At 35.6% G+C, this 14,440-nt stretch overlaps 1 protein-coding gene across 1 annotated transcript in view; it reads right to left on the bottom strand.

Moving 5' to 3' along the window:
* Positions 1-14,440, bottom strand: part of ACER3 (alkaline ceramidase 3) — a gene marked incomplete at both ends in the record, with an annotated part of 80,021 nt that overhangs the window by 14,540 nt on the left and 51,041 nt on the right. Inside the window, 3 exons of the mRNA XM_084250258.1 lie at positions 3,477-3,512; positions 10,816-10,897; positions 13,069-13,121. Of these exons, the coding sequence (XP_084106384.1) occupies positions 3,477-3,512; positions 10,816-10,897; positions 13,069-13,121 (171 nt within the window). The remainder of the gene's footprint in view (positions 1-3,476; positions 3,513-10,815; positions 10,898-13,068; positions 13,122-14,440) is intronic.

Here is a 14,440-nt window from a genome sequence, read left to right as displayed (position 1 = left end):
GTATACATTTGTAAGTGATTTGTGAATATTTACAGTTTTGCTTTATCCTTTTAAACTCAGTTGTTTTTATTTCTTTTTCTTGCCTGAGTGGGTCAGGACCTCCAGCAGAATGTAAATAAATTTAGTGATAATGGCCCTTATTATCTCATACCCATATTGGGTATAGGTTAAAAAGATATTTTTAAATAATCTTTATTAGATTAAGAAGTTCTCATTTATCTCTAGTTTGCTAAGAGTTCTTAAAATAATAAATCAATGTTTACCACATATTTTCTCATTTCAACATAATTAGGTAATTTTTATCCTTTAATATTTTAATATTCTTTTTAAATATTGGTTAATACTCTAATTAACTTTATATTTCTGGGATACACTCAACTTAGTCATGAATTTTGCAAATATTTTGCTGAGGACTTCTTACTGTAAGTATAACTCTTTCATATTATCCTTGTTGGTATTAAAATTAACAGAATAATTCCAATTAAAATTTCGTTAATTTCAGCATGAGTTGGAGAGTATCTCTTTTTGTTCCATTGTCTATACGAATCTGTGCAAAGTTGGAATTATTCTGTTAATATGTGGTAGAACATTCTAATGAAGATTTCTGATTACCAATTCAATCTTGTTTAATTACAGGACAGTTTGTATTCCTTATTGTTTTTATAGATTACACTTCTTCTAGGAATCAAAAAATATATTGGTATATAAATTCAGGGCATTCCTGGTGGCCTAGGGGTTAAGTCTCAGTGCCATCACCAAGAAGTCCTGAGTTTGATCCCAGCTCAGGGCGCTAACCCACATATGGCATAGCAGACCTCTCCTATCTCACCCACTGCTCCCCTTAGCCATGTATATCAGTATATCTGCCTGTCCTGATTCCCATTGTTTCTGGGGAATCCTCTCACTCACCCCACACCTCTGGCCTGCACCCCAGTTTTTCTAGGCAAAATAACAAGAAAACAAATGTTCATCACATTCAATTATCTGCTAATTTTCCCAGGACTTGATGTGATACTCCCTTTTCATGTCTGATATTGTTTACATTTATCTTTTCTCCCTTTGATCAAATTCACCAAGGAAATATCAATTTTACTTATCTTTTACTTATCTATTTTGTCTGATATTAAAACAACTATACCATATTTCTTTCACTTAGTGTTTACAAAGTATAGTATTTTTCCAAACTCTTAATTTTCTTTTCTTTTTTTTTTTTTTTAAAGATTTGTTTATTTATACAAGAACCAGGATACAGGCCAGATGCACGGGAGGGTGAGAGGATTCATCAAAGACAGAGCGGGGAACAGAACAGGCAGACTGACGAAATACACTACCAAGGGGAGCAGTGGGCGAGACAAGAGAGGTCTGCCAGGCCATGTGGGGTTCTCGCCGGCTGGCCAGGTTTGATAGCTTCAGCTGCAGATAGCTTCACAGTGTGGCATTCAACCACCTGTGCCACCAGGGAGGCCCCCAAACTCTTAATTTTCAACCTTTCTGTATCTTTGTTTTAGGTGTACTCTCTTGTAAGACCTTAATATGACCCCTACCTCCTACTTGAGGTCTCTCTGTTAACTAAAATCCATCAAACATTTATTGAGTACAGTATTAGACTTTAGGATGTAATGGTATGAATAAAGGGCAAATATACAGCAATAATTATTTTGACTGACTTTCAATATTTCTTCAGAGTTAATATTGTCCATGTCCCATTCATTCTGTCCTAGTCCTTGGATTAAGCCAAAATGAACTGGTCAGTTATTTGGAATGCCTTTCCATGTTTTTGCCTATGAAACTTGTGAAACTGTTTTATAAAGTAATGCCTGCATTAAGAGTATATTAGCATAACTATGATCTAATTATATAGGAAATACCAACCGTTTAGCCTTATATGAGGGTTATTTCTACTGACTTCCAAAATGACTTTTATATCCCTATTTTGACTGTAATTATAGGAATATGAAATCACAGTCAACTAGTTTAGTCCCTTCATTTTACAAATGGAAATCTAATGCCAAGGTAAATGAAGTGACTTGTGTGAGCTTATACAGTGAGGCAATGTTTAGATGGTAGAAACTCTAGATTCTTCCAACCTCAGCTCTTGGCTTTTTCTGTTAGTTTCTTTGCTATGTTTGGGCAATTGGTTATCATTAATATAATGCGTAAGCCCATTGCAAACTCCAAATGCTTAACTCCATTACCTATCCCAACACACTTTCCTACTCACTGGGGCTTTATGTATTATTACTATGTTTATTGCCTTGTCCTTTGCATTATCTTACATTACTTTTATGATATACTTATGAATAATACCTTTCCTGTTTTGAACCTTTTACAGGTGTGACTACAAAGAATAGGCACAGCAAAAAATTATCCACAGATAACAAAGTGGCAAGAAACTGAGATTCCAAACTTCAAGAAACTGAAATGGTAAGATTCCAATTTCAGACCAGAGCTCCCTTAGATTAGAAAACATTGTTTTATTCTCCTTTTCTATCATCTTGAAGATCTTGGAAGTTAATATAAATCTAGTCACAAATTCCAAAGCTATTTCCCACATACAAAAACCAAAACAAATTTTCTAAGTTTCTGTTTGTAAAATACCAACTTATATGAAAGAATGAGAGCAGCAGTCCAAACTTACAAACAGATTCTCAGAAAAAGCAGTTCTCTTTGCTTAAGAATGATAACCAGAAAATAATTAGGGGGAGAGTTTTTTAAGCCATAAGTATAAAATATTAATTGTATTTACTTAAGAGAGCAGCAATAGGATATTCTAGTTTAGACATGTGAGGCGAAAGCCTCTTCAAAGAAGCTTCACAAAGTATTGAAAAATACAATCATGTCACAATTGGGGGCCAATCAATATAGGTATAATTTCCCTACATGCAATAGATATATTTTGTAGTATTGCCTTAGATCATCTAAGGAGATATGCCCTTGTTTACATGAGCACTTCTTTTACATATTAATTCCAAGAACATACACCACACATTTTTTTAAATTTTTTTTTAAATGTTGCTTTTTGCAGACTTTACTATTTTTTATTTATTTTTAAAGATTGATTGACTGATTGATTGATTGATTTATACAGGCACTGGGTACAGTCAGAAGCGTGGGAGGGTGAGAGAATTCACCAGAGTCAGAGCGGGGAGCAGAGCAGGCAGAGGGACCGAAGTACACTGCTGAGGGGAGCAGCAGGCGGCAGGAGAGGTCTGCGCGCCATGCGGGACCCTCCTCCGGTGGCCAGGGAGCAGCAGGGGATCGAATAGGCGCTGCAGAGGCTGCGGGCAGCTTCGCAACCCAGCGCTCAATCGCTGTGCCACCGGGGAGGCCCCCACCTCTGTTTTAAACACTGAACTGTGCTAGGATATTTACCATTTCATTTTCAGAAGTTGTATTTGCATATATTTACTGAGAAAGGAAAACACTGTCTTGGTAAGTATTGTTAAACAAATGTGTAATAAATATTTTTTAATTACCTGATGGAATATAGGTTCCTTTACCTTAAGGTAAACCTGCAAAATAATAAAAGAAACACATGTGAATGAAGTGCATAATGGGAGAAGAAAACCTGACACAACTTTACAAATTCCTCTTCTGCTTACCTAATCTGCTATTTAGATTTACTCCAGCCATGTAAAACTAGTCAGATTAGGTGGTATGCCACAGAAGGGTTAGAACCAGCTAGAACAGTTTTCCTCCAGTTCTAGCCTAACATGGTAAACTAAATGTTTCAAACCAGTGGTGGAGTAAGTACTCTGGCCTCTTCACCTCCGTATGAGCATCAAAGAGGGGCAAAAATGCACAGCTATGCAAAGGGCTGAAATGATTTTTTTTAAAAGATTTATTTATTTATTTATACAAGCACTGGGTACAGTCAGAAGCATGGGAGGGTGAGAGAATTCACCAGAGCAGGGCACAGAACAGGCAGAAGGACCGAGGTACACTGCTGAGGGGAGCAGCGGGCGGCAGGAGAGGTCTGCGCGCCATGTGGGACCCTCGCCCGGTGACCAGGGATCGAACTGGCGCTGCAGAGGCTGCGGGCAGCCTTGCAACCCAGTGCTCAACCGCTGCGCCACCGGGAAGGCCCTGAAATGATTTTTTTGATGATCCCTCTAATATATCTATTCAACCGCAGAAACAACTCTATATTTAGAGACAGCAGTTAAATTTTAAACTGTGCTACCTGTTACATGTTTGAGCAAGTTATTTCACCAAAAATACTCATTTTTCCTTATCTGGATAATGGGAATAATAAAGGCCAGGAAAATAAGCTTAAATACATGAAAGCAGGTGGCAAGTAATAGGTTTTCAATATGTGAAAACATATAAAACTATTTTTTTCTGCTTTCTTCTACTTCTAGAAACATCTTACCTAGATTCACCTGGATTCATTTGCAGTTATACAAACTATGTGTTTGAGGTTCCAATGTCATGTGGGTGACTGAATTCAATGCCTATTTAAAATTTAGCATGCATTTATTGCCTTGTAGGAATACACCTTTAAAATGACATGGTAGAGAGGAATCAAAATGTGAATTTGAATCATAACCCTGAAATGACTTCTATCACTTACAAGACAAAGTTCTTATTTGAGAACTTTCCATGATCTCACTCCTGCCCTCCTGCTCTCCTCGTTTCTTTCTCCTCCAAGGCTTCAGAAAGTACAAAATATGCTAGTTTCATGCTTTTGTATCTTTAAACATGTTGCTTTTTACTTTGTTCAGAAGTCCTCCCCTGCTGGCAAACAATCATCTTTAAGGATTGGGTTCAAATGATACCTCTTTCTTGAAGCCTTTTTTGACCCCTTATCTGTTTAGCAGAAACAACTACTCCCCTTCCTTTATAGTTCGCTGTCCCATGAATAAACTTTATAGCATTTATTTATTAGTTTGTTTCTTTCCCTTACAAGGAAAGTCTCTTTGACAGCAAGGACCTATGCATCAAGATCTTTATATCCTCATTTAATGCAGTGCTGATCTCACAAACTTTCATAAAATTTTACAATTTGGTTACAGAATTTTTTATTCATGAAGGAAATTTCTATGATCCCTACAATCATTTCCTTTAAGCACCTATAGAGTTTTAATAGTATATGTGTATGAGAGATTATATATCTGTAACTCTAAACTTAGTAAGAAGAATGCTTTTCATCTCTGAAATTTGTTATTTCAAATACATATTTCCATTTATATAGATTCAGATTCTCATTGTTACTAATAAAAAGATGCAAAAGGGCATACCTCTTAAACACAATTTTTTTTGGCTTTATTTATTTATATTTTTTCATGTTTACATGAACTTACTTTATTTTTTTATTTTATATATTTTTCACATCATTTTTCATTTTTGCACAATGTATGCATTTTCATCTTGGTTACAGTCTCCATACAATTCCCACCCCCCTTGTTTTGATCCTACTCCCTCCTCCCCGCCCCCCGCCTCCCAGTAGTGTTTCTCTGGTTTATAGTTGCTTGTTAATTTTGATTTTTACTTTATTATAATTAGTCTTTTTCCTGGTCCCTTATTTAGATTTTCTAAATTCCTGCTATGAGTTAAAGACAATATTTTTAAATTGGTTGATAACACTATATGTTTTGGGGATACAGGTTCACGCTTTTTTCAAATGTATGTGATCACACCACACCCACCACCAATCACCTATAATCATTAACCTTAGTCAACTGGGCTCCTTCCTCCCTTCGCTCCCCAACTCTCCTTCTGGTAGCCTCAGTTCTGCAGTCAGATTTCAAGAGTTTACTTTGGGTTGGTTTTAACTTTCATGCTTTATTTCTTTATAGTCCACACACGAGTGAAATAATCATGTATTTTTTTTCTCCTTCTGACTTATTTAAGCTAAACCTAATACTCTCCAGTTCCATTCATGTTGTCACAAATGGCAAGAAGTCATGTTTAAATAGCTGAGCAGTAGTCCCATCATGTAAACATATCACACCTTATTAATTCATTATGTCATTTAGCAGTTAGGTTGTTTCTACATATTGGCTATTGTAAATAGTGCTGGATAAGCATAGGAGTGAAAAGTATCTCTTCCAATTAGTGTTTTTGTATTCTCTGGGTAGATACTTAGGAGTTGGATTGTTGGGTCATATGGCAGATCTACTTTTAATGTTTTAAGGAATCTTCATACTATTTTCCACCGGGGGTGGGTGGGGGGGGGCTATAGCCACTTACACTCCCACCACGTACGAGGGTTCCTTTTTTCAACTTCCTTGTCAATACTTGTTGTTTCTGGTCTTTTTATGGGCCATTCCCCCTGCTGTGAGGTGGTATCTCACTGCTTTTGATTTGCATTTCCCTGATATTAGTGATGATGAGCAATTTTCATGGGTCTGTTGTCCTTCTGTAGGTCTTTTTTGAAGAGGTGTCTATTTGGATCTTCTGCCTATTTTTGTTTTTTTTTAATTGTTTTATTTGTTTTCTTCCTGCTGAGATTATGTGTTCTTTGTAGATGTTGTATATTAGCCCCCTTTTTGGATGTGTGATGTGCATCCCGTTCAGTAAGGTGTCTCTTCATTTTTTTAATGATAGTTTCTTTCCTTTCATTACATTAATTACAATTAATTACATTAATTGATGTGTGGATGTTGACCCACTCTTGCATTCCTATATTTTTTATCTTTCCAAAGAGCCAGCTTTTGGTTTCACTGATCTTTGTACTATATTTTTTATTTCTGTTTTGTTTATTTCTGTTCTAATTTTTATTATTTCCTTCCTCTTGCAGCTTTTGGTTTTATTTCATTCTTTTTCTAGTACCTTAAGAGTATTTATTTGTGGCCTTTCTTTCTTTCTTTCTTTTTTTTTAGATTTATTTATTTATTTATTTATACAAGCACTGGGTACAGTCAGAAGCGCGGGAGGGCGAGAGAATTCACCAGAGCCAGAGCAGGGAGCAGAGCAGGCAGAAGGACCGAAGTACACTGCTGAGGGGAGCAGCGGGCGGCAGGACAGGTCTGCGCGCCATGTGGGACCCTCCTCCGGTGGCTGGGGAGCAGCCGGGAAGTGAACCTTCGCAACCCAGCGGCTCAACCGCTGCGCCACCCAGGGAGGCCCCTGATCTATCTTTCTTGATGTAAGCCTGCACTCATATGTATTTCTCTCTTAGTACTCTTTTAATTCTGTCCTATAGGTTCTGGTAAGAACCTTTCTTCTTCATTTTTCTCCAGGTATTTTTTAATTTCTCCTTTGATTTCCTTGTTAACTCAACAGTCACAGAGTAGCACGTTGTTTAGTCTTCACATATTGAAATTTTTCCTGCTTTCTTTCTGTGGTTGATTTCTAGTTTGAGATCATGGCAACCAGAGGAAATACTTGATATAATTTTAATAGATCTGTTGACACTTGTTTTGTGACTCAACATATGGTCTCTCCTGGAGAATGTTGCCGGTGCACGTGAGAAGAATGTGTACTCAAGTTTTTTGCAAGTGGAGAGCCCTATTATATCCTTTTGGTCTAATTTCTTATTTAAGGCTATTGTTTCCTTATTGATTTTCTTTCTAGTTGATCTCTCCACTGATATAAATAAGTGGGGAGGGACTGCTGAAGTCCCCTATTACTATTGTGTTGGTGTTAATGACAATTTTTGTTAGGCAAAAGAAATTAGAGTTCTTGCTATATGGAGGTATTAATTCATAACTATATGACATGTAAGCTATTATTATCTTCATTGTAAAGATGAGTATGATTAAAGCAGAGATTACATAATTTGCCTGAATTTGTCTACAGTTATTAAAGTAACAAACATCTGACTGATTCTTAGATAAACATTTTCATCATCAACTTTAAACTTACAAAGGGGTATCAAGATTCTGTCACCAATTCTTCATATGAAGCTGGTTGACCAGACAAGTCACTAAAACTCTCTGGACTTTTTTTCCTCTTTACACAGTAAAAAGATTTCCTTTCACCTCTGTAATTCTAAGATTCTTTCATAATTAGCAAGCAGGTTATGCAAACAGGGCAATGTAGAAGCAGAAGAAAATAGTGTATATGCTCTTTCAACCTCCTATTCACCTTCTGTCTCCATCAATCTACTGCTTACAATATTCTTATTAATACCACTTGATTTTTTTATAATAAATTTTATTGTTATATTCCCCATACAATTGCAGCCCCCCCATTCTGACCCCAATCCCTCCCCTCCCGCCCCCGCCCCCCTAAAAGTGTCTCTGGTTCATAGTTTTTTGTTGATTTTGATTTTCACTTTCTTATAGTAATTCATTTTCCTGGTCCCTTATTTAAGTTTTCTAGATTCCTGCTATGAGTGAGACCATCCGGTATTTTTCTTTTTCTTTTTGGCTTATTTCACTGAGCATGGTCCCTTCCAGTGCCATCCATGTTGCTGCAAATTGCATGTGTTTATCTTTTTTGAATGCTGAGTAATATTCCATGGTGTATATGTACCACATCTTCTTGATCCAGTCATCTATTTTTGGGCATGTGGGCTGTTTCCAAAGCTTAGCTATTGTAAACAGTGCTGCTATAAACATAGGGGTGCAGGTGTTCTTTGGAATTGATGTTTCTGTGTCCTTTGGGTAAATACCTAGGAGTGGAATTGCTGGATCATATGGAAGCTCTATGTTTAGTAGGTCCAGAAATCTCCACACAGCTTTCCACAGTGGTTGGACCAGTTTGCACTCCCACCAACAGTGCAGAAGAGTTCCTTTTTCTCCACACCCTCGCCAGCATTTGTTGTTGCTAGTTTTTTTAATATAACACCACTTGATATTTTAATTAAAATTTTTGGGGTCAAATATAAATCTTCATCCTCCTCATCCTCTCAAAGCAACTAATACTGTTACTCCTGGAAAATCCCTTTGTACTCTGTGACAGCAAGCTCTCCTAGTTTTCCTGTATCTGTCATTACTTGTTTTAGTTTCCTTTGCAGGCTCTATTCCTTCCATCTGACCTTCAAATGCCAGCGCCCACTGTACAGCATGATGGGTATATTTAACAAGACTATATTGACTATTAAAAATTTGTTAAAAGAGTAGATTTCAGGTGCTCTCACCATACACAAAATGTGGTAACTATGTGAGAAGATAGGATAATTGGTTGGACTATAGTAATCATTTCCCTATGCATATGTCTAGCAAATAAAGATGTGCATTTTAAACATATACAACTTTTATTTAAAAAGTGTTGATTCTTAAAAATGAACAATGATGTAAAAAATAAAAAAAATTGACACCCAATCTATTTGGTAAGTCTCAGATTTCATTAATATAAGGTACTTTAATTTCAACACACTCCAAAAAGAAATTTATCTTTACCTCCTCTGACACAAACTTCATTCTCTTTTCTGCAAAATCAGCTCTTCCTCCAGGATTCCATTCTTGGTTAAGGACCTTGTGTGTGTGTTGATGGCTAGGCCATAAACTGAGAAATCATTCTAGATAGTTCCTTTTTTCACTCCATTTCTACCCCCTCTACTTAATGGATCACAAGTCCTGAGGATTATTTATGATACTTGTTTGCATCCATACAGATATTTTGCTTCAGTCTGAGTCTATTACCTTGCCTAAGTAAATGCAAAAGTCCCTGGGACTAGCTTCATATTCTTTTAATCCATCCTCCATAACCAAAGTAATCCTTCTAAAATAAATATCTAATTATATTTTTTCCTTTACTTTAAACCAGTTACCACCTTGAAGATAAAAATCCAAACTTAAACATAGCACACAAGGAAGACTCTTTATAATCTGACATTTGTCTAATTCACTCCTTACCACTTAACATATGTTTTAGCATATTAAATTTCTCCCAATTCTACTAGCAGGGATGATTTAGTGAAAACCCTCCCAATTCTATGACAGTGATGATTCAATGAGTAAAGTTCTCGGTATAGTATTTGGCACACAATTAAGTGCTTTAAAATGACAGTCCACTATGCTATTCCAAAGTTCTCTTACTATCAACAATGTAATACTTTATTTAGAAATGACTCACTACACTCTTTCATAGGGTGCCAGCAAAACTCTGAATAATCGGTTGGAACTCAAGTGCCTCCCCTCTGGGACATTCCTTAAAACTCAGTCAAGCAATCTTTATTCATCCTCCTTTACCTCACTGCCATATATATATATATATATATATATATATATATATATATATATATGTATATACATATATATATATTTTTACCTCAATTAATGCAATAATCATCTTTTAATGCAATTCTTTGCTTACAAGCGTGACTTCCCTAGTTGTACGCACTCCTAAGCATAGCAACTACCCCTTAGTTATCTTTGCATTTTTTACTGCCGGTTATGGTAGGTTTGTAGTAAAAGTCTGTTGAAATGAATAGTCTCTTAACAAAACATGTAATTTATTCACTTTAAAGAAAAAAAGCACTAGGGTGGAATCAGAAGTGACCAGTTATCGCAACTTATTAGGAAAAGGTTAACCATTAAAGTAGCCACATAAGCCTAATGAAGCAGAGCCAATCTCTTTCTCTCTCTTTCACGTTCTTTTTTTAACAATGAAGTAATATGTTCATGCTTGAAAAAAATTTAAGTTTTCCCCACTGCTAGTAAATATTCACCTTTTGTTTTCCCCCATTAAAAAATAAAAACAGGTTTAAAAAAAGCAACACTGTTTCAACTTCTTGTTGAGAAATAACACCTGAGTAGGCACAAAGGGGTAACATTTGTGAGTCATGTGCAGAAGCATTTCAGTTTGAACAGCAGGAAGCAAATGCTGGAAGCAAAATGTGCCAAACCCAATAAATGGCTAGTTCACTCCTTACCACTTAACATATGTTAAGGCTTAATTTGTTAGAAACAAAATACAACTTACTGTGGTTACTATTAAACTGAATAGAACTAAGGTAAAAAGCAGATGGTAGTTTACTGAGTTCTTGATCTTGAAACATTCAAACCTTAAAAAAAAAAAGAGAGAGAGAGAAAGAGAGAGAGAGAGAACAAGAAACTTGTTTTAGAATATGTACTTAGGAAAGCAAACAGAATGCTGTCTTTATCACTTGTATACATATGTCTGGGTCTTGTGATACCCATTATTTCTTCTACCCATATTCTCATCTTAGAGAACCCAAATTGCCTATAAACTCAAAGAGGCAAGGGAGGTTGGAGGGAATCACTAGTAGGCACCTGAATTAAAATGAGTCAACAAGAGTCTGTCTCACGAAAATCTGGAGTCTGGGAGCCAGAGACTGAATCTAATATGTAGAGGGAGTCAAAGTATAAAACCATATGGACTCCAGGTTTGAAACTGATATTTAGACAGCTACATTGAATGAACAAGTAGAGGAATGAACAAAGAAGTGATGTGCAAAGAGGCAAAAATTAAGCAGAAACAAAGACTTGAAGCTATGTGGAGTAGAAGGAATAGGGAAAAGAGAGAGGGAGGGAGCTGCCCTTCCAGTTCTACTGAACTTCCTACTGTTGGTTTTCATATAATTTCCTAACATCCTTATAATAAATCACTCTCTTAAATAGAGCTGGCTTGAGTAGGTTTCTATATCTTGAATGATTCCTAAAGTACACAATTGTAACTGTCTCTTTACTTAATGTCTCCCCAACCACGCTGTGAATTCCTTGTGAGCTGATATAAAATCTTTTTTTTCTCACACACCTAATTGTTAGAATAGTATCTGACACATAAGAAATATTCAGTTAATAAGGAAATATGCACAAATATTTCACCATCAGTAAGTGTTCAACCTTTGAGCCTATGCTTTGGTGCAAACAAGACAGTTCTCTCAGTTAGCTAATTAATTGGCTGTGGGCACTAGGCCCAACTCCTATTTCTTTATCTGAAAAGAAAGGTGGTTGACCCAGAATGTTTTTATATTGAGTTCTGTGACTTGACAACTTATTCAAAAAAAGCTCATCTGAAAGCATTCTTCTAGATATCAGCAAACTATAATCCAAGGGCCAATTTCTCAATCCAAGCCTATTTTTGCAAATAAAATTTTACTGGAACACAGTCACACCCATTTGTTTACATATTATCTGTGACTACTTCCAACATACAGTAGCAGAGCTGAAGAATTGCAACAGAGACCAAAGGCCCACAAAGATGAAAATAATAATTATATGGCCTTTTACGGAAAAAATTTCAGATGAACTTCTTTCAATAATACAGTTTTCAAAATGCTTAGATTTTTGCATCTCTTTAAAAGATATTGTTGAGCTAGCAATGAGATCATATTGAAAAGAGTAAGATTTAAATATCAGTGCTAGGGAACAGAAGGTATTATTTAGAAGATAAGGATACTAAGCTTGTACAGTTGTTTCTTAGTAATAGGGCTACCTTTTGAGAAATGTGTCATTAGGCAATTTAGTCATTATGGGAACGTCACAGAGTGTAGTTACACAAACCTAAATGGTAGCCTACTATACACCTAGACCATACGGCATATAGCTTGTTGGACCACTATCATCTATGAGGCCCAGTGTTAACTCAAATGTCATCAAGTAACACACAATTTCCAATTCTTACTACCTACATGAGTTTAGACATCTCTCCTAAGCTTATGCTTACATCCTTAGACAAGCTACTAAAAATCTCTGAGCTTTAATTCATCATATAAAAATGGAAAAATATAAATAAAATGGAAACAATATTGATTTATCTTGTATAGCTATGAGAATTAGAGACCATTTGGCATGCTGTCTAACAGAATTACAGGTACAAAGGTAAATATTCTTTTTATGGCATAATATATAAAATATTTATACAAATTTGTATACAGTCATAAGCCAAGAAAAGGCAAATTATGTAAGTGAAACTGTAACAGGGTGGTCCCCAGGAAAGGGGGAGGTTCCCTGCCCCACCCAAGGGAGGGTGGAGCTGAGCAGGAAGAAGAGAAGCTGCCCTGTCCTATAACAAAATCAAATAAAATTCTACCTAAATTATTTGTGGGATTATGAGATCACAAAAGTTAATAAGCAACATTATTATATCTTCACAGAAATTATACTCTACATTGATATTGCAAGTCTTATAATTTTCTACACTATTAACAATCTATGAGCAAATACAAATTTAAAATTATCAAGCAACCAAATTTTAAATATAAGTACTTACATGCAGTAGACAAATATACAACAGCTATATATCATTGGGAGTTCATCCAATAGCTAGAAGAAACAAAGATATCACGATGTGAATATTGTAGAGATGTAATTTTTATGCAAATCAAAATAAAACATCAGAACGATTAAGATGGTCAACTCATCTAATATCTTTTACTGATATTTATCATTATGTAATTTACTGAGGTGTGTATTTAGTTTACTGTTTCTAAACAAACAAGCTCATCCATCTACCTGTCTGTCCTAGTATATACACCTAAGTATGATGCCTCACTCACTAGGCAGCTCGGATCATTTGCTATCACGAACTATGAGACTGCACCTCCAAGAAAGAATGATGTCCACCATTTAAAGGTCAGTGGGTTCTATCAATATTCGTTCACAATTCTCCCTCTTCCCATACCACTTAAGATGTATAAAATGTTCACTAATATACATTAGACGAGATACTAATGGCCCAAAAGTCATTTAATCTAACCACCCTTTATCTCTGAAAAATAGTATTATCAGCAATAATACTAATTACAGCTATTATATATTAAACTACAAGCTAGATATTAGGCTAAGTGTTATAGGTGGGTTATTTCTAATCTGTAAACCAACCATATAGAATTTATTACCTACACATGCACTTAATCTTTTTTTAAAATTTAAATTTAATTTTATTACTTTAAAATTTTTTATATTTATTTTCTTACATCATTATTAATTTTTGGACAGTATTTGATTTCTCCCCTCAGGTAAATCCCCGTATTTCTCCTGCCAGCACAGCACCCGATGCACTTAGTTCTTTAATATTATATCTACCATGTGCTAGGAAATGTGTTAGTAGTAGAGGATACAATGAAAATAAGACACAGTCACTGTCCTCAAGGAATTCATGGTTAAGTAAGGTAGAAGAAATGAAAAACATGTCAGTAAATATAGAGTCAAGTTTCCAACAAAAAAGAAGGTATTAGCAAGAAATGAAATGGGGTAGTAGAGAAAAGCATTCTAGGAAGAAGGAAGAGAGCTTATGCAAAGTGATATTTTCTGATAAACTATCAGAATAATGAAAATAGAAGCATTTGTGCAAGATCTTATAATTAAATGTTTTACATTCATTATCTCATTTAATTTTCACAACAAAGTGGGACAGAATTAGAACTCAAATAGCCAACTAGGAATAATAAATCTGAAGAAATTATACTCCAAACTTGAAATCACTCTTAAGAGAGGACTGTTAGTATTTGCTAGTAGTACTCAGTTTAGACAGGTGTAAAAATACTAGGCCTCTAATTTCTCTACAGCCACAATAAGTTTAGACTGGTGGATGGTTCATTGACCACCAGAGGGATTCAGCTCTTAGCTCCAATGACTGTGCA

This window comes from Talpa europaea, assembly GCF_964194135.1.
Source record: "Talpa europaea genome assembly, chromosome: 1".
NCBI classification, from domain to species: Eukaryota; Metazoa; Chordata; class Mammalia; order Eulipotyphla; family Talpidae; genus Talpa; species Talpa europaea.
This window is presented reverse-complemented; position numbering and strand designations above follow the sequence as displayed.